Below are 18,313 nucleotides of genomic sequence, written 5' to 3'. Positions count from 1 at the left end.
CAACTTTATGGTTTCAGGAAAGTCATGACTAGCTAGTACATCATTGTATGGGAAACCCACCCCAGGATGGACCTAACCCAACTCTGGCCCACCTCTACATGTCACAAAAAAGGTAAACATATCGTTGACAAATGGTCCTTTCACATCAAAAGTGAAATGAATAAACATCAGGCTAAAGGAAATGCATCCGTGCCCGTACAGTAGAGGGTGCAAAACAAATTACCTGGAGCCTGTGAAACAGGAGCCTTTGATGAATGACTGTTCAGCGAAGTTCTCAAAGCAGCTCGCCTTTTCTTTAGATCTTCCAAATCTTTCCCCAGCCTTCTCATACAAACACAAATTATTAGATATTCTTGGTCTCTGAAGGCTTTACTCATTATTTTTGACATAAGCATACATTAAAGGTTAACAACAAACATTTTACAATGTCTTTGGAGTATGAAAAGTAGTTTTTATTCTTACAGGTCAACTCTGTTGACGGCCTCAAGATTCGGTGGAGGAACCATGAAGCAAACTCCAGGAAATTTTTTGCTTGTCCCATCATTGGACTGAACCTCCCAGTCATTGTCTGTGTTGGACTTCAGATTAAACAGCTCTCCTCTGTTCAATGAAGCCTGAGAAGAATCCCATGATAAACAAATGAATAGAACAATAAATGAATAGAAAATTAGTAACCATAGCTTTTCATACTACATGTACTGAATGAAGGTGTTGAAAATATCTTTATAAAGAGATTTTCAATACCTTTTATATTTTTTTTCTAGAGATTCTAACCTTGGGAGTTTTCCAGTCACAGAGAGACTCAACCATGGTAGTTTTGCTTGGAGGAGTGTGGCGAAGTTTTAGTGGTGTGATGGCAGTGCTTCGCTTTCTCAGGTCAGCTAAAAGCTGCTCATTGCGCTGTAGAGGCCTTTCTTCAGCCTGCCGACACAGAATACAAGATACTGATACATTCAGAGCTGTATTTTTTATATCCTAAGCTAGTGGCTGGAACTGGACAGAATCTTGTATTGCACTGTATAAATAATCATTTTATTGTTACTTCATTTATAATTATATAAAATATAATTTAAAATGTGATTTGACCTCAAGCTGCATCTGAATTTCAGTGTTGGTTTTGCCATTGAGTGCTTTGGTATCAACAGTGGAGCCGAGCTTAGACAAAGACTCAGACAAGGTATCTGCATCCAGTTGGTACTGTTGAGAAGAACGTAAACTTGTTTAGGCTTTACTGATGCACAAAATGTTTATTACAAAAATGTGCGTAACACAAATGATGGATCCATCCATCTGCCCTATACCTACCCTTTTGTACTCCTCTATATTGTCCAGATGTGTTTCCTGACAGATGCAAAGATTCAGAAATTTCTGCCATTCATTCCTCACAGTGTCTCTTTGTGCCTGCACACACAAACAGCACATCAGAACTCAGCTTTGCTTATGTTAAGGTTTTGTCATACTGAATGCAATATTTAACTATTGAACACATCATTTACTTATTTAATTACTTTTACTTATTTAAGTGAAATTTTTGCCATACCACTTGTCAGCAGTGTAAAACACAAATCTCAAACTCAGCTCCTGGAAGACAACTGTCCTGCAGAGTAGTGATGCAATGTCCGATTCATTTTCGTGAACCGGTTCTTTTCGGAAAGTTGGCTCAATAAACCGGTTTAAAAAGCCGATTCATGATTAGGTTCTTGACGTCATCATGCTATGATGCCACTATGTATTTCTTTTCTAAAAAACGCATATTGAAACATTCAAATAAAAAGTTATTTGTGTCAACGCATATTGAAACATTCAAATAAAAAGTTATTTGTATCAACACATATTGCTGATTATTGCCTTTCATTCACTTTCATTAACATTCACACAAGTTTGTGGTCACAGTTTCATTGGGTCCTTTAAGTCGGATACGATTGACCAATATTGATTAGCCTACATCTTGGATAAGATTCGCAACTACAACACACATATTTATGCACAAACGCAGATATGTTCTACATGTCAAAAGTATAGAAAGAATAAACTAATTTCACTTAACAACTTAAAATATAATCTGCATGTAGCCTATAATAAACCATAGCAAAACTTATTTACATCTCTCGACAAAAAGATTTTGCAGGTTTTAATAGAATGTTATTTAATAACAGCAGGCCTCATGATAGCATATTTCCAGTACGTGCCTCAGGCTTGCATGGTATCGTCATCTCACTCATCAGACTCCTCGGTAATCGTCGGCAAACTTCGACAGCTGGTTGAACCAGCTCATTTGGTTCTTTTTGAGTCGGACATGCTACTTCAGCTTGTGCGTCTTGCGTCATCAATCCGGAACTAAAGTTCGATTCAGTTCGATAAGTGAACCGGCTCGATGACCAATTACTTTGTGCGGTCAATCAATCAATGTGTGTGGATACCATAGAAATGAATAAGAAATGCTGTAAAATTAATCTTACCTATCACGTAATTGTCTGTGACAGCATTTTTTGCGGTGTAAACTAAAAATAGATCAATCCAAAATGAATGTTTAAGAGCTAACAGCCGATGGACTGTCGATTCATTAAATGATAAGCTGTTTTTCCACAAAAGCAGTTTATGCAGCGTATTGAAGCCTCTCCTCCACTGACATCCTTTAAAACAAAAAGACCTCTGATCTCCTTCCCTGCATACCGCAACGTTAGCAGGCATTATGCATCTTTTTTTTTAACCTTGCAGGCTTGCCTTCAAGTGGTTTTGATTAGCTGGATCAGGTGTGTTGAATTAGAGATGGAGCTAAACTCTGCAGGACAGTGGCCTTCTGGGAGCTGAGTTTGACACTCCTGACATAAAACAACAAATCTGATAATATCAAATAGACAATAAAGCTGGGCATCTTGTTTTTGTTTTCTGACCTGAATAGTGCTGGCAGCGGGATGTTTCAGCTCAATCAGTCGGTCTCCATCATCCTGCAATTTGTTGACCTCACTTTCATGTGACAGCAGACTGTTATTCTTGAAGTTCTGCAAAAGACAACAGTTCACAGGTCTAAAATGCTAATTTTATTTAAGATGTGCTGCCACTTTTGCAATGAACCAACAAGAGAGTAAAACTAAAATTTATTTCTTGCCTAGATGATCACTCTTGTTTATTCTCATTGCTGTCTTAATTTTAGATGCTAATAAAAGTAAAAAAAAAAAAAAATTTAGTTTGGAGAAATAAAGGTAATTTACAACCCCACAGATTGTCTATAAGAAGGGTTTCTCAGACTTTTTTTTGAAGCCCTTTCATAAGCCCAAACTGTTTGTGGATTGCCCATTGCAAGGCAAGAGCATTTATACAGCGGCTCTAAAAAGTCTACCCCTGTTAACAAATTTATAAAAAAAAAAAAAAAAAAAAAAAAAAGGAAACAAAAGTATCAATTTTTGTAAGTTAAATTGCAAAATATAATACATTTTTGATTCACTGACCATATCTAAATATAAATGAGGGAAAAATCACTAAAACATGTTAAGGAGTACATAAAGGATTTGCGATTAATGTAAATTTATTTTCTCTTGCAAAATAAATTAGGTTATCAATATACAAATACCTTTTTTATGTTCTTATAGGGCTGAATAATAATACATTTTTTTAAAAGGTTTTGTTGCTAGTATACAGTGGGTACGGAAAGTATTCAGACCCCCTTAAATTTCACTCTTTGTTATATTGCAGCCATTTGCTAAAATCATTTAAGTTCATTTTTTCCTCATTAATGTACACACAGCACCCCATATTGACAGAAAAACACAGAATTGTTGACATTTTTGCAGATTTATTAAAAAAGAAAAACTGAAATATCACATGGTCCTAAGTATTCAGACCCTTTGCTCAGTATTTAGTAGAAGCACCATTTTGATCTAATACAGCCATGAGTCTTTTTGGGAAAGATGCAGGGGCGCCGTTGGCACGGGGGACAGGGGGGTCAGGACCCCCGCACTTTTGATAAGGGCTGCTTCAGTTATTCACACTATATCATCTTTTAGCTTAGGATATTTTCTTTCAAATGAGACCATTTTCACATTTCTGTGAGCTTTCGTTCGTAAATCAACTGTTTTGTCGCGGATGTGAACAGGAGATGCGCTCTCGAACGGAGAAATGCGTGATCTCCAAACCTTCGATCAAAGCATGCTAACGTTTTAGGACAGGTCGATGGTATATAAATCGTTTGTCAATCAAGCCAAACCGTCCATTCAGAAACCGAGAAATTTTACACTTTAAGGTAAGGAGGCTGATCTCTCAGGTTGACTCGTGAGCTGGCTTGACTGAAGTTTTCATGAGGATTTATAGTTTAAGGACTCCTTTGCCCATAAGCCCGGAAAGACCATGGGATAGACGCGCATGCATATGTGCACCGCTCGTTGTCATAACAACACCCCCCCTCACCCCCCGGAACGCAGTTTGGACCCCCTCACTTTGAAAATGTCTCCTGCGCCCCTGGAAAGATGCAACAAGTTTTTCACACCTGGATTTGGGGATCCTCTGCCATTCCTCCGTGCAGATCCTCTCCAGTTCTGTCAGGTTGGATGGTAAACGTTGGTGGACAGCCATTTTTAGGTCTCTCCAGAGATGCTCAATTTGGTTTAAGTCAGGGCTCTGGCTGGGCCATTCAAGAACAGTCACAGAGTTGTTGTGAAGCCACTCTTTCATTTATTTAGCTGTGTGCTTAGGGTCATTGTCTTGTTGGAAGGTAAACCTTCGGCCCAGTCTGAAGTCCTGAGCACTCTGGAGAAGGTTTTCGTCCAGGATATCCCTGTACTTGGCCGCATTTATCTTTCCCTTGATTGCAACCAGTCGTCCTGTCCCTGCAGCTGAAAATCACCCCCACAGCATTATGCTGCCACCACCATGCTTCACTGTTGGGAAGGGTGGTGAGCAGTGCCTGGTTTTCTCCACACATACCGCTTAGAATTCAGACCAAAAAGTTCTATCTTGGTCTCATCAGACCAGATAATCTTATTTCTCACCATCTTGGCAAACTCCATGCAGGCTTTCATGTGTCTTGCACTGAGGAGAGGCTTCCGTTGGGCCACTCTGCCATAAAGCCCCGACTGGTGGACTCTACAACTTTCTCCCATCTCCCAACTGCATCTCTGGAGCTCAGCCACAGTGATCTTTGGGTTCTTCTTTACCTCTCTCACCAAGGCTCTTCTCCCCCGATAGCTCAGTTTGGCCGGACGGCCAGCTCTAGGAAAGGTTCTGGTCATCCTAAAGGTCTTCCATTTAAGGATTATGGAGGCCACTGTGCTCTTAGGAACCTTAAGTGCAGCAGATTTTTTGTTTTTTGTTTTTTTTGTAACCTTGGCCAGATCTGTGCCTTGCCACAATTCTGTCTCTGAGCTCTTCAGGTAGTTCCTTTGACCTCATGATTCTCATTTGCTCTGACATGCACTGTGAGCTGTAAGGTCTTATATAGACAGGTGTGTGGCTTTCTGGCTTTCCTAATCAAGTCCAATCAGTATAATCAAACACAGCTGGACTCAAATGAAGGTGTAGAACCATCTCAAGGATGATCAGAAGAAATGGACAGCACTTGAGTTAAATATATGAGTGTCACAGCAAAGGGTCTGAATACTTAGGACCATGTGATATTTCAGTTTTTCTTTTTTAATAAATCTGCAAAAATGTCAACAATTCTGTGTTTTTCTGTCAATATGGGGTGCTGTGTGTACATTAATGAGGAAAAAATGAACTTAAATGATTTTAGCAAATGGCTGCAATTTAACAAAGAGTGAAAAATTTAAGGGGGTCTAAATACCCACTTTGCATACCCACTGTATGTTTTGTTACCCTAACCTTAATGTGGCTATAATCTTCACCACTGATCTGAGACTGCTGTCTGGCGCTGTTGTCTTGCTGCTGTGATGTCTGGCACTGCAGCTCTGCACTTTTGGCCAATGTTGCCTTAAAGTCATCCATTGTTGAATGTGGCAGCACATGCACTGTTCACGAAATGAGATGTCCAGCAGCTGACCGGCAGTGCCAAATGTGACAGTAGTTTCAGGACAGCAGTGTCCGGCCAGCAGTCTCAAACTAGAAGCCTACCCCACCACTAACCTCAGTGAGGCTCCACCCTAACATTTGGTCTTAGTCCTGTCCCAAAACAGCTGTCATGTTTGGCACTGTGGGTCTGCAGCTGGATACTATTGCACAAAATGGGGTCTAGCGAAGTCAATGCACACTACTGCCAGTGCTGTGATGACAATACCCTGTAGCTTATTCTTCAGATGTCTAGGCTATGGGGTAGGTATGGGCAGACCAACAAAAAGCCATTACTCAAAATATAAATAATGAATAAATTAATTAATTAATTAATTTTGCCAAAACCATGTGGCAAATTGTTTTATGGTCTGATGAAATAAAATTGAACAATTTTAACAGGTACATTTGGCATGCTCGTCATCCAAACAATACCATACCCATGATGCAAGCATTGATTGACCCTTATTCAAAAATTCTGCCTTCTGTATTAAAAGCAAAAAGTGTTTGAAACCAAGTTAAGGTGTGTGTACACTTGTAATTTTATTTTTTATTTTCCACATTAAAGGTGGAAAAGATCTGACATGATCTGTCTTTGATTATTTTTTTACATCTCAAAAACCACTGTAAAAATGTTTGTAATTTTTACAGAAAAAAATACTGTAAAAACAGTAAAAACCTGTTAATTTTTTAATTGTAAGTTACCTGACCATATACTGTGAAAAACTGTAAATTGTTTAACATCATATATGTGTAATTTTACTGTAAAATACTGTCAAAAGTAAAGTTTTTGCAAGTAAAAACAGAATTACCATATTATTTATGGTAAAAAATAAACTGTTAAAGGACATTCCCAAAAGTTCCTCTGGTACACATCATATGATTACATTTTTTATAATTTTGTTTCTTCTTATTTCTTTTATTAGTAATGTACATTGTGTTATAAGTTGTAAATTATAATATACAGGCATCCTGTAAAACTGGAGACACTGTCAATATTTTTTACAGTGAACTTCTGGCAACCACAGCTGCCAGTTTTTAACGGGATTTTAAAAAAAAATATTTATTTTTTTACAGTGTGCGATTTTTGATTGTGTATTGTGTAGACTTTTTAGTTATCTAAGACTAACATTTTAGTTAGTCTTCTGTATATATTTGTTTATATTTTCTATAGTGTTTTACTGAAATATTTTGTAATTAACTTCTAATATATAATATTTTATACACATGGTCAGTATTTTTAAAATGTTATGTAATGTGATTCATGTCAGAGCTGGTTGGTTTGCTTCATGTCTTAAAACTGTTTATTGAAGTCTGTCATAATAAAACTTTTGTTTCTGAATATTTTTTTTGCCAACTATTCAGATATACCCCAAGCCCCCTTGTTTGAGAAACGTTGGTCTACAGGAATATCACTCCTTCAACTCATTCCATTGTACAAGTCATACAATCAGTTCCTGGATTGCTTACCTCATACTGTCTGCGAACATCAGCATGGTCAACCATCTGATCACTCCAGTCCTGTTTAAGGATCTTGTTCTGCTCCTCCCTCATGTATGCCACCTCCTTCTCACAGTCCTGCATGTAGTCATACAGGCTGTTGAGATAGTGACGTCTCCATTTTGAGTTATCCTGAAACATTAAAAAAGCTAAATGAGAATTTTTCCATGGCACCAACAGTATCTCTTACAATTTAAAGAAAAAAAACATCCATTTATTCAATATCAGTCATAAAGTGAATGATTTCTTACCAGTAGGTTAGCATATTGCTTCTTAATGGCAGCATATTCCTCCTGGAACAACACAAGGGATTTTAAGTTGTGTGATTAAAGAGTTAGTTCACCCAAAAATGAAAATTCTGTCATAAATTACTTGCCCTGTTGTTCCACACTTATAAGAGATGTTCATTTTTAAAACACAAATGAGATTTCTATCCATCCATTGAAAGTCCACAAAACCAAAACTTTGACGCTTCAGAATGTGTGAATGTTAATGTGTAAATAAAAGACTAAAATAAATCTGTTCATCATATGAAGAGATAGTGGCTTTGATTAAACCATTCCATTCATAGGAATTACTTTTATAATGTCTTTATGAATATTTTGAAGCATCAACTTTTTGGTTTTGTGAACCTTCAATGGAAGGACAGAAATCTCTCAGGTTTCATTAAAATGATGGCACTGAACAACAAGAGGGTGAGTACTTGATGACATAATTTTACTTTTTCAGGAATTTTCCTTTATTTTTCCCATTCCCAAATCAAAGGCTGAGTCTTGGAAACAAAAAATTGGACAGGTGATGAAAAAGGTTTCTTTCTTAGCTCACCTGAGAACTGGTTGAACCAGGGCATAGCTGGTTGTTGTAAGACTCAATCTCCTTATGAAGGATGTTATGAGCTGCAATCTGTTTCTTCAGGTCAGCCATAGTGGGGCCATACTCCTCTTTGCTTGCATCTTTCTGTAATATTCCATATTCAAAAATACTAATCATATTTTGGTTTTACTGTGCGGCTGGCAATGTTGTTATAAATCAAAATAAAATGTATCTTTGCTTTAATGTCTGTAATATCTGTAATTTTTTTCAAACTTCTACCACATATATGTATCTGCTAAAAATTAAAAGTCATTTTGAAATCGACAGCTTACCTTGAAACTTTGGACATGGACATGACTTTAACTTTTGTATAAATTTAATATGAAGATCACAATTTTTACAATTTCACTTTCAGATTGCTATCCAATTGTGAAAAGACAAGGTTTAAATGCTCTCTGTAGCACATTTGAGACTGACTGTAGCCCAATCACTCAAGCCACTTAAGGAAGTGGTTTGAAGACAGGAGGCAGGAGAGGAAGGCTGGGTGGGACCATCGGAGAGGCAGGAGACTTGGAGCTGAGCGGGATCAGCAGAGACGCAGAAGTCTTGGAATTGGACAGGACCAGCAAAGACCATGGAGACTTGGGGCTGGACAGAAACAGCAGTGATGAAGTAGAACTGGCTTGGAAATAGGAGGAAGCCAAGGCATCAATTATATTGACTGTGCTTGTAGGCATGGATGGAATCCATCTCCACACCGTCAAATTCCACTAAAATCCCCACTGGAATGGCCATGGGTGACGACGCTCACACCTGGTCAGACACGATGACTGGCTCCAGGACAAGTAGGGCTGCAGGCTCTGGCTCCAGGGTGACCTTCTCCATCTGTGGCAGGTCCTTGGTGGGCGCTGGCTCTGGCTGTTGACTGGCAATGAGCACTGGCTCAGGTTCTGGGTCTGTGGTTGGCTCTGGCTCTGTGACTGTGGCGGGTTGGGTAAGGGGCTGTCTTGGCTCGGGGTCTGTGGCAGTTATTGACATGGTGGTGGGTGTGAGGAAGGGTGGAGAAACACTAGGGAGGAGTTCCGAGGCAGTGATGTTTCTTGAGATGAAGACTGAGTAGAGTCTACACACCTCTTCACAGGAGTATGGTGAGTAAACAGGTACATGTAATATTCCAAAGAGTTACAGGAGATCATTGAAGATTTACAAAAAGATTGCTAGAGTATTACAGGGAGATCCAGAGTGGGTAAGTAGTCTGTTGTCTGTAGAGTAATTGTGAGGTGTGTGATCTTATCCTGGTTGGAGTGCTGATGGGAAACCGGTGTGGGTGATGGCCAAGTAAGTGCAGGTGATGAACAAGAGAGATGCTGGGAAATGTAGTCTTTGACTAAATGGCTGGACTGTTGAAGATGGGCAGATGGACAGCATATGTGACACACGGATTGAAGATTGGATGTGTATCCATTTTGTGGAGACATATTTAAATGGCCAATTGTAAATGGAATGTACAAACTCAATCATATAAGCAATCTGATTGCTCAAGATGCATAAAGTGACCAAGTGTACCCCCCAGGTTATAGTTGTGTCAACTGTCAGTAGACTGTCCTTTTTTGATGCAATCTTTTTGGGTCCAGTAGAAGTGCCTTGGAAAGTAGCGTTACAAACCTCCCTGTCTGATCAGCCATGAAATTTTTAGGAAAAGTTTGAAGTATATGTCAGAAAATAAACAAGAGTATCTGCTGATGATAGCAATTCTGTCATTTAACTTGTTCAAATCAAATGATCAAAGATTAAATTATAATGTCTTACCGTATTGTGTGTAATATGAAAATTATGATTGATTATGATGAATGATTATAAGTACAAAAGTAAATGATTAGTTTGTACTTAGATTAGTTTCTCTCTATCTCTCACTCTCTTTTTGTGCATATTCAGGTGTTTTCTGACCTGTTTTTGGTTAAGCACCAGAGCCCAGTTAATTCTTGGCTGTAGTTCCACCTCGTTCAATGGCTCATACAGCTCTCGGTAAAGGGAACAGTCTTTCAGCCAACGCTCATGAAGGCGACTAACACTAATTAGTGGGAAAAGTAGAAATGAGTATTTATGTAGCTTGTGGAAATCAACACAAATTAGTTTTAGATATAACCATATAAATGAGATACACTGTGCAAACTTAGTTTCGATCTGACAGAGCAACACACTGAACAGGGTCATAAACAGATGATTTTAGCATCACTCACTCATTCTCTATTTCTCCTGCCTGAGGATGTTTCATTTTCTTGGCTTTGTCCATATCCAGGAATAGATCTTTCAGGAGCCCTTCTGCTTGACCTAAGAGATCTGCAGTTTCCTTCTGATGTTGTAATTTCTTATTATTTTTCTCATTGTCAGCATCCTGAGCAAATAAAAGGGGGTGGAACAATTTTTTGTTTGCCATTTATACATACAAACATACAGTATACAGTACATGTGCATAATGAAATAGAAAGTGTTTTCTTACAATGAGCAGCAGCTCTTCTGCACGCAGTACATCTTTCTCAACAGTGTCTGCATTGTTCTGCATACGTGCAATCAGCAAGGCCAAGTTACTCACCTGCGATCTGTCAGTTCAATATTAAAAGTTACGATTCTATGTGCTATAGATGATCAATGTGTAAAAGACAAAGACACTCAAATGCAAAATAAAGAAGATTAAATGTGTTGCATTAGACACAAGGATATATATATATATATATATATATATATATATATATATATATATATATATATATATATATATATATATATATAAAAAGCATCAAATCATATAGGATAACCACACATATCAGTAAGATTTATTATAAATGAAGCCTGAAAGTCAGCAGAATTTTTTCAGGCATGTGACATGAATGCATGTGACTGTTTCAGGCACAAGTGAAGTATGAGAAACTTCACTTGATCAGAATTAGAACCAGGGTTTTCAACCAGGGATCCATAGACCTCTAGGGATCCAAAAAGTACCTGAGGGAGTTCCATGGAGATTCCATACAGTGCTGCTTGAAAGTTTGTAAACCCCTTGCAGAATCTTCAAAATGTAAATTTTTTAAACAAAATAAGAGGGATCATACAAAATGCATGTTATTTTTTATTTAGTACTGTCCTTAATAAGATATTTTGCATAAAAGATTAGTCCACAAGAAAATAGCTGAATTTTTTTAAAAATACCCCCTCAAAAGTTTACATACACTTGATTCTTAATACTGTGTGTCATCACCTGGATGATCCACAGCTGTTTTTTTTTTTTTTTTTTTTTTTTTTTTTTTTTGTGTGATGGTTGTTCATTCACACTTAGGATAACTAAGGAACTCATACGCAAGTATTACAAAAGGCTCAAACATTCACTGATGGTCAGAAGGAAACACAATGCATTAAGAATCATAGGGCGTAGACTTTTTGAATTTGAAGATGAAAGTAAATTGTATACTTAATTTGTCTTCTGGGAAACATATAAGTATCTTCTGTTGCTTCCAAAAGAGAGTATGAAAAAAATCTGATATTTAAACAAAATAAGAAAAATTTGGATATCTTCATCCTGTTCAAACATTTTCACCTCACGGCTCATAATGCATTGTGTTTCGTTTTGGAGCATCAGTGATTGTTCAAACCTTTTTTAATACTTGTGTTTGAGTTCCTTAGTTGTCCTCATTGTGAAAATATGGATCTCTTAATCATTGTGAAAGATGGATACAGTCACTGCTGTAAAGCTGTCAAATATGCATAAGATGCATAAGTACGTCGGAAGTACGTTGGACAGTTTAACTGCTTAGAACAAATAAGGGACTCATGAACAACCATCACAAAACAAAAAAAAAAAACAGCATTTATTTCATCATTCTGTCCAGGTAACAACACACAGTATTAAGAATCAAGGGTATGTAAACTTTTTGAGCAGGGTCATTTTTATAAATTCAGCAATTTTTTTTTTTTTTTTTTTTTTTTTTTTGTCTTGTGGACTATATGTGAACATCTTTTGTGTAAAATATCTTATTCAGGATAGTACTAAATAAAAAACAACACTCACTTTGCATGATCCTTCTTATTTTGTTAAAATAATTAACATTTTGCAGATTCTGTAAGGGGTTCACAAACTTTCAAGCAGCACTGTATAGGGGCTATTACATTACATTTTAAATACATTTATAACTAATTAACTGATTTCTAATTTCTAAATTATCTGTTAAGCGGTTTATAATGCAAGGATATAAATCAGGGGTGCAAAACTCAGTTCCTGGAGGGCCACAGTCCTGCATAGTTTAACTTCAACCCTAAATAATCAACTCTAATCTAGCTAATCAAGTCCTTCAGGTTTATTTGAAAACTACAAGTATGTGTGTTGGAGCAGGGTTGGAGCTAGTGATAATTTCGTCACCTATTTTTAATTTAGTCTTAGTCTTAGTCTTGTGCCAAATGTCCTTGTTAGTTTTAGTAATATTTAGTCATTCACATACATTTTTTTTGTTAGTCAAGTTTTAGCCGACTAAACGTCTCGTCATTTTAGTCTAGTTTTAGTCAAAAGAAAACTCAAGGTATCTAAGTCAAGTTTTTGTCGACTAAAAGTCTTTTAGTTTTAGTCTAGTTTTAGTCAAAAAATTGTCTTTTTTTTAAAAAAATAACACATTATTACTGAGATTATTAAACATTTCAGTAAAAAAGTGTTTCACATATCTCAAACATTGGTTAAATGTCATAATTACCTGACAAAATACACTTGTTGAAAGATTTTTGTTGAATGCAAATGTTAAACGTGTCTGGTTTAGCTGATTTAGGAGACACATTCACAAATGATTAACCTGTTCTGAAGAGTATTTTATTTTAACCAACACAATTCAAAAGCTAGCATGTCGTCGTCGCTCGCCATTCGTGTTCGCTTGGGTGTTGTGTGTTCAGCAGTTTCGTGTTGCAGCCACAGGCGTATAAAACCTGTAAAGCCTCGTTTACACTGCACGCGTGTGCGGCTCGTTACGGCTGCGACGCGGCTACTGGAGCTGATACACGGCCACTCCAGTCAATGCTTGTGTTTACACCTGCATTTGAGAAGCGGCTCGACGCGCCGCTTTTGCTAAAGATAGGCGCCTCCAAGACGCGCAGCTCAAATACAAAACAAAGTCAAAATAATCACCCTGTGTAAACTCCCGCTCATATTTTACATCACTAGAAACTGACGACAAGAGATTCGCAGTTGAAAAACTTGAAATTTCTTTGAGTTGACATCGCGCAGATGACGGAACAACACCTTGCCGGAGCCGTAACGAGCCGCACACGCATGCAGTGTAAACAAGGCTTCAACGAGGCTTAACTTGAGCAACAGCGTGAAGCCGCGAACTCGTTCTGAATATTTTAAAGGCGTAACAGCTGATGAAATAGCAGAGACGATTGTAGACGAAAATGGAGATTTTATCTTAGTTTTTATTTTATACAAAACATTTTCGTCTCGTCTTTTTTGTCAACAATAATGCATGTTAATTTAGTCTTAGTCAGCGTTTTTGCACAGTGGTGCAGTCTTGTCATCGTCTCGTCTTAGTCATGAAAAAAAAAGGTCGTTGACGAACATATTTCGTCTCGTCTCGTCTGACGAAATTAACACTAGTTGGAGCTATGCTCTGCAGGGCTGTGGCACTCAAGGAGCTGGGTTTTGTACCCATAATGTAAATGTTCCTAATGATTTTAATTATGTAAAGTTTTACTGATAAAACTTTTTATATTGAGAATCCCTGAATGTGCTGAGAATCTGGGTGCGGTATCTCTGTTTTTAAATTCCCTGTATTAGAACTCTAGAACTAATTTGAGAGTTCAAAGGCACATTTTAAAAACATGTTCCTATTAATAGGACCTCAGTGGGATTCCAATCGAAATTCTCATTGGTCATCCCAGTTTATTTAATAATAAAGCTGGCCTTATTAGTTGGTGGTTATTGGTTATATCCATTCATTTAAGCTGCTTTGTTATACTATGAAACAAATATTATTGATCTTACTCAGATTAGTGAAAACACATTTTATGTTTTTGCTGTCTGTGACAATCCTCTGAATGAAAAATAACTGTCAAACAGATAAAACACATGTGACATTAATGCCTCTCCCTGTGCTGTTCAATATTGTTTTGAGACCCTGAAGAGATTCAGAGATCATATAATTATATCTTTTCTCCTTCATGCCATGCTAGTCCATCATTGTTCTTATCTGGTGATCTTTTATATGTAAATTACATTAATTAGGTGGTGTCGTTTACAATGCGGAGAACTGATACCATTCAGCTTTCTGTGGATGATCTTAAACCAACACAGAGGATGACAATGCCCTCATACTGTAGCATATTTTAAAGAGTTTGATTTCTTAAAGTCAGTGACTTTGGGAAAGGAAACTCATAACGCTTAAGGAAAATCATTAAAGAATAGCATCAGAGGATTACTGCTGACAATGTTGGATGATAATTTAATTCCATAAATTGGTGAAACTGAAACATATGCTACTTTAGTTACATATTTTACTTTACAAATTCCTTCTTTGGCATTTTGTCATTTACATTAGTCTCCCCCAGCCCTGTTCCTGAAAAACAAAAAACACACTAAACATATTTGAACTCTTCCTAGCTCATTAGTGGAGACTCCAAGACCCGAAATGGATGAGGCAGATAAGGGAGACATCCAAAATTTATACTGTTGGGGTGCCTCCAGGACCAGGGTTGGGAAACACTGATTTACATAATACATTGCATAAAAATAAATAGCAATATTTGATTTTCTTGAAGGTTCTAATGTCTAGTTAGTTTTTGTTCTAAACTCATCTTTCTTATTCCACCTAAAATACCCCACAATCCTTACCACTTCATCATCGTTACCTTACCACAACATCTAAAACCAAAGAATACAAAGAAAAGAAAAGAAAAAAAATATATATTTTTTTGCCTTTTAAAACGTATTTTTGTGTAATAATTTCATCTTTTTTTTTTTATATATTGTACTAACTATATTGTGTTTGTTTTTGAAATGTCCCATTTGCATTTCCATGATGAAACAATGGACCAACACCCAGTCTAGTGGAGGAACAAGCACGTCAGCCCTTACAGGAACTGAGCTTTATGACCAAGGGCACTCCTTTCACTGTTTCGATCATTTTTTTAGATTTGGTTTTATTCATTGATCCTGATTATTACACTGTACTGCACTGACTCAAATGATGAAGATAATTATTGAGAAAAAGAATGGCTTCTGAAATACAGTATATAGGTGTAATTCTTAATTACATTGCTGGTGCATCTATAATGTCCCTTTTAAATGACAGTTTTATAGAAAACAATAATATTGCATTATATTATATTTTCTTGAAAACTCATGATTGAATTTGTAGCATGTTAAAAATATATATTTTACATTATACAAGGAAATGTTTCTATTTAATAGAGCAAATACAGAGTTCAAATTGGAATAGACTGAAACTCAAATTGTAATTCTAATATTGTCATTAAATTAATTCAAATAAATAAACCATTGATGTGACTGAAACAAAACATTTGCATTAGAATACAGTGGTCTTGCATCCTGATTGTATTTGTTGTATTTCACAGAAATCTGTAACCACATTTTTTTTTTCTTTTTCACTTTTTCTGACTAACAAATATATGATGAAATATTTTGACAACTTTTTTATTTCATATCTCTATTCTTCTTTACCTTTAAAAAAACTAAGATTTTTAACCACTGTAGTGTATTTTCAACAAACCATAATCATTCCAGCTTGTGTTTCCAAAGCAGAGGTTATATTATTACCAAAACAGTCGGCATAAGGGCCCATGGAACTTAGGTATCCTTTGTGTAATTTTTCCATTTCCTCCTATTAGTAAGCCTATACAAACTCATGATCTGCACATGATCTAGCTGATTTTCACTTCTAATTGGAATGGAGTGAATTGGTATTTTAAATTCAATTTAAAATGAGAATAAAATATGACTGATCAAGAAACCAAATATATTCATATATAGGTTATTGTAGACTACAGCAAATAACATTGGTGAAAAAAACAATCACAAGAGCATTTTTTGATTTTTAAGGTGAAACATGACAGATTTCAGATTGAATGTTTCACAGGAATAAGTTAACCACCTTTACACCTTCACTTTCTGGGCTTTGGTTACCGGAGTCTATCTAAAACTGATCTCAGACCTGACTGAACACAACAGAACAGAACCAAGGGTATGAATTACCAACAACACTCACTTGCTCGTCTTGGAATCATCTTTCACCGTGTTTTCTTTCTTCTTGAACATCCTATAAGTTTTAGTAAGGTGAGGTTCACCTTCTCTGCTGCTGTGTGTGTGTTTGTGAATCTGTATCACTTGTTTTTTCCTTTACCCCCACAAACTCCTCTCTACTCTTTCTACCCCTTTAGAACTGTCACAGAGTGGTGAAGTAAAGCCGTTCTTCTGTCTCCACTCCTCCCTGAGAAACAGGTGTTTGGGCGACACCCAGACCTCCTCCTTTTGCAGGACCGGGCAGACCAGTTTCACCTTCCCATTTTTCACCCACCCACACACACACACACACACATTTACACACATCTCTTCTTTTTTTTTTTTTTTTTTTTTTTAAAGCCCAGTTGATGGTAATTAAATGTGTGTGTATATACTTATACATACAGTAAAATAGAAAGAAGTCATGACATTAACAATATGCCAAAAATTTGGTTGTGGCTATAGTCACTCTAATCAGCTCTGATTTCTGGTGATTTAATATTTGGTGTATTAAAATGGACCAGATTTTGTTAGACGTTGCACTTCTGAAGAATTCTATTTAGTTTATTCAGTTCATTTAAATTATTTTCAGCACAATGACACTGCTTTGTTAAATGTGTAAAATCTGTGAATGTAAGATGGTGTGGAATGTTGTTGGGTCACTTTCTCTCAGTAGGGCTGTGGTAGTTAGCCCACATTTCTAACATGTACCGTCACATGGTAAGGTGTGACAGAGATTCAGGCCTAGTGTCTTGCCCTGCAGTCACTCCCTCTTTCTCTCTACCATCCTTGCCCAGTTAATTTCATTATATATATATATATATATATATATATATATATATATATATATATATATATATATATATATATATATATATATATATATATATATATATATATATATATATATATTTTTTTTTTGGATTTCCCCATTTATCAGGTAAATTTTTTTAATGTACAACTTATCCCTAAATAATCAATATCAATAGCACTTAGGGTGGGTTGCAACACTAATGAAAACATGGACATCAAATTTTGTAGATACTTTCTTTGTTAATTAAATGTACACCCCTCCACGCCTTTCCCAATCTCCTTCATTTTTAGCATTTCAATAAAAATATTAATTGTAAACAGGAAATATATAAACAGCAAACAAGTTGGATAAATATACTCTAGTTTTATGTATCGTTTCTAACAATTAGAATAAACACTTTGTGAAATCATTGAGGCCATGGGGAAAATTGATCAGTCATGCTATGGAACACATTAGGTGGAAACATTAAATTTGATTCAATTAATTATCAAATAACTAAGCATTCATCTCACCCCAACCCGCTCTCCTTTTTTTTTTTTTTTATTTTGCAGTCCAGCAATGACATTCAACAAAATCATAAGAAAATTTTTGAATTGTTTAAAGTAGTTTCAGATTAAATAAAGTAGCCAGTTTTCCCTTTCTATGGAAAGCCAGAAAAAGAAAATGCATATTATATTATATATATATATTATATATATATATATATTAATTATATTCATTAAATATCCATCCATTAAATGTAAAAACAAAAAAACTATCAGAAGATTCTCCTTCTCTCTCTCTCTCTCTATATAAGAAACTATGTACTGACAGTCCTCGCAAACCCATCAAAATCACGAGCGACGTTCCATGCAGCTTGATACTTAAAAAATTTTTTTTAAAAAAGTTAACAGAACTGGTAAGGAGTGGCTGGGATTGAAGCA

General features: G+C 36.3%; 2 protein-coding genes across 3 annotated transcripts in view; one reads left to right on the top strand and one right to left on the bottom strand.

The window, feature by feature from the left end:
- The window catches only part of ten1 (TEN1 subunit of CST complex), a 35,027-nt gene extending 34,308 nt beyond the window's left edge, over positions 1-719 (top strand). The window contains exons 5-6 of one of the 2 annotated variants that reach the window (XR_010893377.1): positions 18-112; positions 465-719. Coding sequence is in view for 1 of the 2 variants with exons in the window: in XM_067372661.1 (XP_067228762.1) it covers positions 18-28 (11 nt within the window). In the remaining variant the exon portion in view is untranslated. Of the gene's footprint in view, positions 1-17; positions 205-464 lie in introns of those variants that run through there. The other variant, XM_067372661.1, reaches the window with a different exon arrangement.
- A 19-nt stretch (positions 720-738) lies between these two features.
- LOC137010584 (envoplakin) lies at positions 739-16,685 on the bottom strand. Its single transcript, XM_067372659.1, has 11 exons — positions 16,563-16,685; positions 10,811-10,910; positions 10,551-10,705; positions 10,258-10,381; positions 8,323-8,454; positions 7,749-7,790; positions 7,468-7,629; positions 2,895-3,002; positions 1,306-1,401; positions 1,087-1,197; positions 739-921 (listed from the first exon to the last, which is right to left on the bottom strand). Exons 1-11 carry the CDS (start codon positions 16,610-16,612, stop codon positions 748-750), a joined length of 1,254 nt encoding a protein of 417 aa, XP_067228760.1. The 5' UTR covers positions 16,613-16,685; the 3' UTR covers positions 739-747.
- Positions 16,686-18,313: the final 1,628 nt, after the last annotated feature.

Source organism: Chanodichthys erythropterus, chromosome 21, assembly GCF_024489055.1.
Source record: "Chanodichthys erythropterus isolate Z2021 chromosome 21, ASM2448905v1, whole genome shotgun sequence".
In the NCBI taxonomy this organism is placed as follows: Eukaryota; Metazoa; Chordata; class Actinopteri; order Cypriniformes; family Xenocyprididae; genus Chanodichthys; species Chanodichthys erythropterus.
The sequence above is the reverse complement of the archived record's forward strand: the minus strand, read 5'-3'. Positions and strand labels throughout refer to the sequence as shown.